Consider the following 10813-nt stretch of genomic DNA (forward strand, 5'->3'; position numbering starts at 1 on the left):
CAATTATATTGATATATATGAAATTGGTTGGCAATTTCTCCAGTGACGATATATACCCAATGTGAGTGTGTAGCAATGTGTGGCTTTGTTTCATAGTTGTACTTCTCATTGTTTCTTGTATCGAATACAAGTCCTTTCATGTTTTATGATTTTCATGCATCAATTCCTGGTGCTATTATTTTGGGTTTATTTTATTATTTTATTTCGTTTATTATTATTTGTTTATTTTCATTTTTTCATCTTTTATCTTTTGCCTGTAAAAATAGTGCATTTGTGGCACAATTGGAAGCATGCTGATTTTGCATCTTCATAGCCACAGGTTTAAGTCCTGCACTTCTCTTCAGTTTCCAGCAGTGGCTTACTGCCACCAGTCCAATGCACAATGCAGAGGTAATTGCTTTGGCCACAGCTATGCACCTCCTGACATGCTCCTCACCTTCTTAAACCTGTAAACGAGTCAAATCTGTTCACATATCATGAGAACTTATCTCGACATGCAATTGTTATGCAGACACTTCACTGCAGTGTTTTGTTTGACATTTTTCGTTTGGATTTGTCAGTGTGTTGCAGGGTATGGTCATACCAGAACACTATATAAGCGCCCAGTTTTACTTGTGGCTATAGATGCCTAGGAGTAGTTTATGAAGTTAGCCCACTTTGGGCTACTAAGATGGCATTGAATAAGCATGGACTGGCAGTTAAACTAACTGTTGCAGTAGATATTCTGGCTATATCCAGAAGGAATTGACCAATATGGAAAGACTTCTTGTTGATAACAAGGAGTGTCGTGTTCATCATATTAGAGGGAAGGATTTTTCTGGGATAAAACTACATTTTAAGTGTAAGGTATAGTCAGTTCTACCTATATTACTCATAGATGATATTCAGGTTAAGATGCCCAGTTTTAAGTACAATTCCTAAGATATGGTTTAAATTGGATAAACTATTTTGGTTCAGTCTTGGACAAAGTAGTGGAGGCAGCTGAAGCAGTGGACAGCCAGCCAGAAGAGGTGACCACTTTCGCAGCTGTTGAGACCCCAGAAGTAGCACAAGTGTCTGAGCCAGAAGTAGCACAAGTGTCTGATCCAGAAGTAGCACAAGTTTCTGACCCAGAAGTTGCGCAAGTGTCCGAGGGGGCGGGAGAAGCTAAGGCAGTTGAACCTCCGGAATGCCAGGAGGCTGTCACTGTTTGTCAGCCAGATGGCCAGGGAGACGTTGAGTCTGCCTCCCCAGTATTGGAGACGGAAACAGAGACATTGAAAGAGACAGAGACAGAAACGCTTGAGGGAGAGCACATGGGTAGGTTCTACATACAGTCACATAACCTGCTTCTGGGAGTTATAGGGAAAACATTGTTACAGTATTCAATAATGGTGATATTTGCATGACTTCACTTGATTGGGTTATTATGTTATTTCCAAATTTTTTCTAGAGTGTTTTAAGTACAAATTTGTACCAAAGAGTTGGTTAAACTAGGTTACACTATTTTGGTTCAGTAATGGACAAAGTAGTGGAGGCAGAAGAAGAGGTGGGCAGCCAACCCGAAGAGGTGACCACCTTCCCGGCTGTCGAGACCCCAGAAGTAGCACAAGTGTCTGACCCAGAAGTAGCCCAAGTGTCTGAGGGGGCGGTAGAAGCTGTTACTGTCGAGCCTCCAGAATGCCAGGAAGCTGTTACTGTTTGTCAGCCACAGGGTAAAGCAGCTATTGTGTCGGCTCCTTCCATGTCAGAGTCACCAGACATTGTGTCGGAGCCAGCAGATGTTGTGTCAGCTCCCTCCGTGTCAGAGTCAGCAGACATTGTGTCGGCTCCCTCTGTGTCAGAGTCAGCAGACATTGTGTCGGCTCCTTCCGTGTCAGAGTCAGCAGATGTTGTGTCAGCTCCCTCCGTGTCAGAGTCAGCAGACATTGTGTCAGCCCCCTCTGAATCAGAGCCTGCAGACATTGTGTCAGCTCCCTCCAAATCCGAGCTGGTAGCCAGTGTGTCAGCAGCTGAATCAGAGTTAGCATCCATTGAGCCTGACCCTTCTATGTCCAAGTCAGTACCCACTGAGTCTGCTCCATCTGTATCGGAGTCAACAGCTGTTGTGTCCGATTCCACTGTGCCGGAGTCTACAGTCACTGCTTGTGATTCCCCTGTGGATACAGCTATTGTGTCTGACACTTCTGTGTCAGAGTCGACACCCATAATGTCAGCTCTTGCTGTACCAGAGTCCACGGCCATCGTGTCTGACACATCTGTGTCAGAGTCGACACTTGTAATGTCAGCTCCTGCTATATCCGAGTCCACGGCCATTATGTCTGACACATCTGTGTCAGAGTCTACACCCATAATGTCAGCCCCTGCTATGTCAGAGTCCACAGCCATTGTGTCCGACTCCTTGACACTGACGGAAACTACAGCCAATCTATCAGCCCCCTCAACATTGTCGAAGCCCCCCATAATGTTGGAGTCCGATTCAGAAACAGAGACACTTGAGAGAGAGCCCATGGGTAGGTGTAGAGTATCGCTGCGCAACCTGCTTCTGGGAACTCCTAGGCAAAACAGTGCTGTTCGTTAATGGAGATGGTATCTGCATGTCTTAATTTATTGGGTTATGATGTTCTGGGTAGTTTTAAGAGCTTGATTGGGGAGTGTTGTTGTCTGTAGGGTGTCCATTAGTTACCTGATAATTCTAGTTATAGCTGAAGGTTTATTTATAAACACAGCTTCCAAAGATGCTATAAAGGTAGCAGAAGAAGTTAAAGAAAGCCAGGAAGATGGGGAGCCAGCATCAGTTGAACCACAAGATGAAAAGTTAGCTCTGAACAATGAATCTGCTGCTGCACCAGTGCCTGCAGAGGAAGAAACTCCTGTTCCAGGAGCTGCCAAAGAAGAAGAAACTCCAACCCAGACACCAGCTAAGAAGGAAGCTCCAGCCCCTAAGGAGGACGCACCTCCATCAGGCAAAAAGTCGAAGAAGCGTGGAGCTCAAGGTGGAAAGAAAGGTGGGGCTGGCAAAGAAATGGCACCAGCTAAGGAGGAAGTCCCCACACTTGTCCCAGAAAAGGAAAAGTCCACAGCACCAGGTAAAGGGAAAAAGGGAAAAGCTGCACAAGCCAAGAAAGAAGCAGCTGCACTTGCCAAGGAAGAGGCTCCAGCAGCTGCACCTGCCAAGGAAGAAGCTCCAGCAGCTGCACCAGCCAAGGAAGAAGCTCCAGCAGCTGCACCAGCCAAGGAAGAAGCTCCAGCAGCTGCACCTGCCAAGGAAGAAGCTCCAGCAGCTGCACCTGCCAAGGAAGAAGCTCCAGCAGCTGCACCAGCCAAGGAAGTAGCTCCAGCAGCTGCACCTGCCAAGGAAGAAGCACCAGCAGCTGTGCCTGTCAAGGAAGAAGCTCCAGCAGCTGCACCAGCCAAGGAGGAAGCTCAAGCAGCTGCACCAGCCAAGGAAGAAGCTCCAGCAGCTGCACCTGCCCAGGAAGAAACTCCAGCAGCTGCACCAGCCAAGGAAGAAGCTCCAGCAGCAGCACCTGCCAAGGAAGAAGCTCCAGCAGCAGCACCAGCCAAGGAAGAAACTCCAGCAGCTGCACCTGCCAAGGAAGAAGCTCCAGCACCTACACCTGCCAAGGAAGAAGCTGCACCACCTACACCTGCCAAGGAAGAAGCTGCACCAGCCAAGGAAGAAGCTCCAGCACCTACACCTGCCAAGGAAGAAGCTCCAGCAGCTGCACCTGCCAAGGAAGAAACTCCAGCAGCTGCACCAGCCAAGGAAGAAGCTCCAGCAGCTGCACCAGCCAAGGAAGAAGCTCCAGCACCTACACCTGCCAAGGAAGAAGCTGCAGCAGCTGCACCTGCCAAGGAGGAAGCCCCAGCAGCTGCACCTGCCAAGGAAGAAGCTCCAGCTGCTGCACCAGTCAAAGAAACCCCTGCTGCAGCACCAGCCACAGAAGCTCCTGCTGGAGCACCTAAGGCAGTAGCTCCAGCAGCTGCACCTGCCAAGGAAGAAGCTCCAGCACCTACACCTGCAAAGGAAGAAGCTCCAGCAGCTGCACCTGCCAAGGAAGAAGCTCCAGCAGCTGCACCTGCCAAGGAAGAAGCTCCAGTGCCTGCACCTCCCAAAGAAGTTCCAGCAGCTGCACCAGCCAAGGAAGAAGCTCCAGCAGCTGCACCAGCCAAGGAAGAAGCTCCAGCAGCTGCACCAGCCAAGGAAGAAGCTCTAGCAGCTGCACCTGCCAAGGAAGAAGCTCCAGCAGCTGCATCTCCCAAGGAAAAGGCTCCAGCAGCTGCGCCTGCCAAGGTTGAAATTCTAGCAGCTGCTCCAGCAGCTGCACCAGCCAAGGAAGCTCCAGCAGCAGCACCAGCCAAGGAAGCTCCAGCAGCTGCACCTGTCAAGGAAGCTCCAGCAGCTGCACCTGTCAAGGAAGCTCCAGCAGCTGCACCTGTCAAGGAAGAAGCTGCTGCTCCTGCCAAGGTTGAAGCCCCAGCTGCTGCACCTGCCAAGGTTGAAGCCCCAGCTGCTGCACCTGCCAAGGTTGAAGCCCCAGCTGCTGCTCCTGTTAAGGTAGAAGCCCTAGCTGCTGCTCCTGCCAAGGTTGAAGCCCCAGCTGCTGCTCCTGCCAAGGTTGAAGCCCCAGCTGCTGCTCCTGCCAAGGTTGAAGCCCCAGCTGCTGCTCCTGCCAAGGTTGAAGCCCCAGCTGCTGCTCCTGCCAAGGTAGAAGCCCCAGCTGAAGCTCCTGTCAAGGTAGAAGCCCCAGCTGCTGCTCCTGTCAAGGTTGAAGCCCTAGCTGCTTCTCCTGTCAAGGTTGAAGCCCCAGCTGCTGCTCCTGCCAAGGTAGAAGCCCCAGCTGCTGCTCCTGCCAAGGTTGAAGCCCCAGCTGCTGCTCCTGCCAAGGTAGAAGCCCTAGCTGCTGCTCCTGCCAAAGTAGAGGCCCCAGCTGCTGCACCTGCCAAGGTTGAAGCCCCAGCTGCTGCACCTGCCAAGGTTGAAGCCCCAGCTGCTGCTCCTGTTAAGGTAGAAGCCCCAGCTGCTGCTCCTGCCAAGGTAGAAGCCCCAGCTGCTGCTCCTGCCAAGGTAGAAGCCCCAGCTGCTGCTCCTGCCAAGGTTGAAGCCCCAGCTGCTGCTCCTGCCAAGGTTGAAGCCCCAGCTGCTGCTCCTTTCAAGGTTGAAGCCCCAGCTGCTGCTCCTGCCAAGGTTGAAGCCCCAGCTGCTGCTCCTGCCAAGGTTGAAGCCCCAGCTGCTGCTCCTGCCAAGGTTGAAGCCCCAGCTGCTGCTCCTGCCAAGGTAGAAGCCCCAGCTGCTGCACCAGAACCTGCAAAGAAACAAACTGCCAAGGGGAAGGCTGCCCCCATGTTGCCAGGACTACCATCAAAAGAGGCATTCCCAGCACTTTTCCCAGAATTGGGCAAGCCTTCTGGTCCCAAGGGTGTTTCTGTGGTATCTCCAATACCTGCACCATTGAATTATGCTGCAGCAGCTGCGAAGGCCCCCAAGCAAGTTGTCACAACACCTGAACCACCTGTGCCTGAAAAGGAACCTGTTACACCAGAAATAGATGACGAAATTCCTGGATTAGAAACTGTCCAGGAGGATACAAAACCTGCTTCAGAATCGGCTCCAGCACCTGGATCCCCCAAAGAAGTGGCTCCAGCACCTGCACCCCCCAAGGAGCCCGCTCCAGCACCTGCACCACCAAAGGAGCCAGCACCTGCACCCCCTAAGGAGGCAGTTTCAGTGCCTGCTTCCCCCAAGGAGGCAGCTCCAGCACCTGCTCCCCCCAAGGAGGCAGCTCCAGTGCCTGCTCCCCCCAAGGAGGCAGCTCCAGTGCCTGCTCCCCCCAAGGAGGCAGCCCCAGCACCTGCTCCCCCCAAGGAGGCAGCCCCAGCACCTGCATCTCCCAAGGAGGCAGCCCCGGCTCCAGTACCTGCACCCCCCAAGGAGGCAGCTCCAGCACCTGCACCCCCCAAGGAGGCAGCTCCAGCACCTGCACCCCCCAAGGAGGCAGCTCCAGCACCTGCACCCCCCAAGGAGGCAGCTCCAGCACCTGCACCTCCCAAGGAGGCAGCTCCAGCACCTGCACCCCCCATGGAGGTAGCTCCAACACCAGCACCCCCCAAGGCGGTGGCTCCAGCACCAGCATGTCCCATGGAGGCAGCACCTGCTCCCCCCAAAGAGGCTGCCCCAGCAATGTTTAAGGTTGCTGCTCCTGTTCCTATGAAGGGAGCTCCACCTTTGATGGAGCCTGTTCCTGCCCCTATTAGTGAACCAGTTTCGAAACCAGAACCTCCCGCGGAGGAACCTTTTGCACCAGGGCCCTTTATGAAAGGTGGTCCTTTACCTACACCCTTCATGGAAAAGAGTACTGCGTCACCGCCTGCTTGGGGAGGCTTTGCTCCTGGAATGCCACCAGTCATGGGTATGGTTCCTGGTTCACCTCCTGCCATGAGCTTTGGTGCTGCATCCCCACCTGCCAGCTTTGCCCCAGGCTCGCCTTCCAAGGTCTTCACTCCTGGATCACCACCTACAAAGGATATGGGTCCTGGATCACCAGTGGGATTTGGTCCTGGATCACCATCAGCAGGCTTTGCACCTGGGTCACCATCTGGTAAGGGCTTTGCTCCAGGATCACCACCTGCGATGGGATTTGGTCCTGGATCACCACCTGGTAAGGGATTTGGTCCTGGATCACCACCTGGTAAGGGATTTGGTCCTGGATCACCACCTGGAAAGGGATTTGGTCCTGGATCACCACCTGGTAAGGGATTTGCTGCAGGATCACCACCTCCCAGGGGCTTTGCTCCTGGATCACCTGGATCACCACCTACTAAAGGTTTTGGTCCTGGATCGCCACCTGGTAAGGGATTTGGTCCTGGATCACCACCTGGTAAGGGATTTGGCCCTGGATCACCACCTGGTAAAGGATTTGCTCCTGGGTCACCACCTGGTAAGGGATTTGGCCCTGGATCACCACCTGGTAAGGGATTTGGCCCTGGATCACCACCTGCCAAGGGATTTGCTCCCGGATCTCCACCTGCCAAGGGATTTGCCCCTGGATCACCACCAGCTAAAGGATTTGCTGCAGGATCACCACCTGTTATGGGCTTTGCCCCAGGATCACCAAGTGAGATGGCTGGTTTTGCATCTCCACCTGGCAAAGGGACTCCAGCAATGGAACCTGCCTCGTTGCCTTCACTCGTGAAAGAGGAATCTTCTGTAGGTTCAAATGAAAGGACAAGATTAGAGGACACGCAAGCTGCTCCTCCCATGGCCCCGCCAAGGCCATCGGGTCCACCCAAGACTGCAGGTAAACCTGGAACTGCAGGTCAGCCCCAGCCAGGCCCAGTCCGAACGGGTGCCCAAGAACAAAGTGGCAAACAAGGGAAGAAACAGAAGGGGAAGGGCAAATAGGGTAAGGGAGTTGCTTGGGGTGACATAACATAGGTTTGCTCTGCTGTGTGTTTCATCGTTTGATTTAGTGAGGAGCAGGTAGTGTTTTAATTAAGTGTGGGGTAATAGCATTACATTTAACCAGAGGAGTGATAACCCAAGAATAATTTTGCATGGGATTGCATTTTACTTATTATGCATTAACTAGTCTTGTTTGATTTGTATATTAACAGCTAGAGAAGTAGATTGTTAACATGTTACATGGATTAGTGTGTGTATGTGTATGTATGAGTCCGTACTGTGTTGTTGTAGATATTTGTAAATGTTCCTGTTGCATATAATGAAATATTGATATATTGTATATATGATGATTTGTACATAATGTATATATTTGACTGTGTGTGGGTGGAAGTATGAAAGGTGTTATGTATGCTACATGTCAACATATACAGAATATATGTATGCATGTGTTTATAATGTATGCTTTGTATATTTGATTTTTATACTTTTTATTTTAAAATATACCACCCTTCAAGATGAAGGTAGCCAGATGGTATTGGCAATAAATTTTGTTTACTTGGCTGCATGCTCCTATAAATTCCCCCTCCCCCCATTCCCGGAATGATCAACAGTGGCATTGCAAAGGAGGTGCTGTGGTTTTTGTATGCCTCCACCATACATTAATAAATGATTCAGGTGGCATACTAGTCTTAAAGTGCAACAATAGTGAGACTAGTGTATTTTGTGCCATCTTGTTCCTAGTTCAGCCCTCTACATTCAGTTGTCATAACAGACCATTTCAGGTTCATGTCATGCATCCCTCTTAAAAGGGGGAAAAGGCAGTTGCTGTATATATGTGCAATATAGACATGTATGATCTCACTTATTCCATCCAATTGTGCTTGAGATTACTCTTACAATAATTTGTTTTATTCACACCACTGATGACCAGTTGAGTTATGCCATCTTCACAGTATATTGGGTCACATCCTATACATTCTTAGCTTTTTCTTTCCTAAATGTAAGTTGTCATGTTTAAAGAAAGGAAAGAAAAAATGGAGACAAGAACCAGATGAATGAATCGAGATTATATATTCAAGGTTCTCACATTCATCTTTCATGTTTGTAATACTTTTTTGAGAAACCGTGTTTGATTCCTTGAACAGCAAGATGCTCCTTATGCTTTCCATGATACCCATCACCATCCATCATTCTTTTAATCCTTAATTCCCCTGTACTTTAGTATACACTAAATATTAAATTTCCCATTTCTTGCATGCTCCTTCCAAATTCCCATGTTTGTAATTGTAAATGTACATATTAATTTCCAGTGTCATACAAAGTTTCAACCTCCACTTCATCAAAAGCCAAACCATTTAATTTGTGATATGTGGATATTCCTTAATTTTTATGCACTAATGGTTTCCTCTGAAAACCAACCACATAACTTGTCTATTCAATATTATCACATGCCTTACAGGTCACCTGCCATCTCATTGTTGTAGAAATCTCTAAGATTTGTGACAATGACTGCAATTCTGTTGCCAAAACTTGTTTATTGTGTTGCTGACCAATGAGTTCTCTCGACCATATTAGTACAGTACTATGCAACATAATGTGAAGTAATGAAACTATTTTGGCAAGTTTTGCATTCTCATGATGTATGTGCAGTGGTGTCATATTATCTTACGAGGAACAGTAATTATTGATGTCTTTCCCACATGGAATGTTATTACTTTCATTTAATACTTTTGTTTTGGAACATTTTCATTCTTTATTTGTGGTAATTACTGGTGTAAACCACATGCCTACATTGGCATAATTATTTCTTCCTGAAAGATGTTTATGAGCCTCCAGGAGCTAGATTATAAAGATATAATTTTTTTCCAGCTCTTGTTACCATCTTTCATGTATTTCAATATTATTTTATCTACTGGTGTGCATACCATGTTAAGATTTCATATGTAACTATACAGTTGTACTGGTCAGTACATTTATTTTATTTTTCACATTTTTAGAATAAATTCTGTTTTATCTCTGCATTTCCTTCCTATTTGCCCTCCTATCTACTGAACCTACTTATATACCAACCTACCTACCTTTCAGCCACCTAATCAAATCCTTTTCCTATATAACCATTTCCTTTGCACAGTTGACTTAACACAATCTCATCATTACCTCCTGAACTAGCGTATCAATTTATGTATTTCACTAGTATAAAGGAGGAATGTTTTTGCCATGATTTAATATTCATAGTATTTGGTAATCAGTCACATCACCAAAGACTTGTGTTGCCCTAGGTACAATTGTAATTTTTTTTTTTATCTTTTGTACATTGTTTTTTGCCAGCTGTTCCCCTTTGTTCAATTAATGGCATCATGATGTCTTCCAGTATGCAATCTACGGAATAAACCTTGTCCACAGTCTCCCTCCCTCCTTCCCTCCCTCCATTTATATTGCCATTTCAGTCATTTTCATACAGTTTTAAGATTTGATTGTCAAATTTCAGGTTCCCATTTATGTCAATTTCTTTTGAGCAAAACAGTTTCCTTCTATATTTACATTTTTTCTCTACCATCTCCAAAGTACCAGTTGCTTTTCCCTTCAGCATGAATTAAGCTAGTGTTTCTATCCTTTGTATGTCCTTTGTCAAAAATTATTAAAGTTCTAATTCCTTCAATTTTGAGATGTGTCCAAATAGAATTTCTACTAAAGTATGAAATGGAAGAATTATTTGTATGCAATTAATCTATACATATATTACTGTATATATATTTTTTTGTGTGTGTGGGTGTGTGTGACTAAGTATTTTTGTCTTAACTCCATTATAATAAGGAGTGAAGATAAATAGTTATAAGGATTACTTAGTATCTTTGTTTCATGTGAACATATACCCAGCAGTTAATGAGTCTTTGTGTTAGGTCCCATCGTTTAATTTCAAGATTGACCAAAGACTAATTGTGTACCTGATGTTTCAGCTGCTACTGAGCAGGAAAAGAAGGAGAGTGAAACCCCCAAGGATGTGGAAACGACAGTAGAGGAGAGCAAGGAAGCTACAGCAGATGACAGTAAGGACGACATAGTACAGGACAGTAAGGACGACACAGTACAGGAAGCCGTAACAACACCAATCAAGGCTGAAGAAGTAGCAGAGGAAACTGTAAAGACAGATGTTAAAGTTGATAAAATTGACAAGGAAGTCAAAATTGAAGAGGGCGTTCTAGCAGCATCACCAGTTAAGGAAGTTGATGCAGCAGATCCAGTAGTCAAGGCAGAAGAGTGAAGGGTTCTGCTGTTGTCCTGTCTTGGGGGAAAAAACAAAACTAAAAAAAAAAAATGAAAACTAGTGTGTAAGACTTGCTTTTCTCTCTCCATAAACCATATTCTCTGAAGTGTTTTTGTTTGCACACCCATCATCTTTGTGTATATATATAAATATATATAATAGTG

General features: G+C 47.2%; 1 protein-coding gene across 6 annotated transcripts in view; it reads left to right on the plus strand.

Moving 5' to 3' along the window:
- The window catches only part of LOC143025395 (uncharacterized), a 28124-nt gene extending 17546 nt beyond the window's left edge, over positions 1-10578 (plus strand). For 4 of the 6 annotated variants that reach the window (XM_076185000.1, XM_076185003.1, XM_076185002.1 and 1 more), the window contains exons 5-6: positions 2709-7385; positions 10342-10578. In XM_076185000.1, coding sequence (XP_076041115.1) covers positions 2709-7384 — 4676 coding nt within the window. In that variant the 3' untranslated portion in view covers position 7385; positions 10342-10578. The remainder of the gene's footprint in view (positions 1-2708; positions 7386-10341) is intronic. The other 2 variants (XM_076185004.1, XM_076185005.1) reach the window with 2 other exon arrangements.
- The last annotated feature ends 235 nt before the right edge of the window (positions 10579-10813 follow it).

This window comes from Oratosquilla oratoria, chromosome 5 (genome assembly GCF_046742065.1).
Source record: "Oratosquilla oratoria isolate Oo_2021 chromosome 5, ASM4674206v1, whole genome shotgun sequence".
NCBI classification, from domain to species: domain Eukaryota; kingdom Metazoa; phylum Arthropoda; class Malacostraca; order Stomatopoda; family Squillidae; genus Oratosquilla; species Oratosquilla oratoria.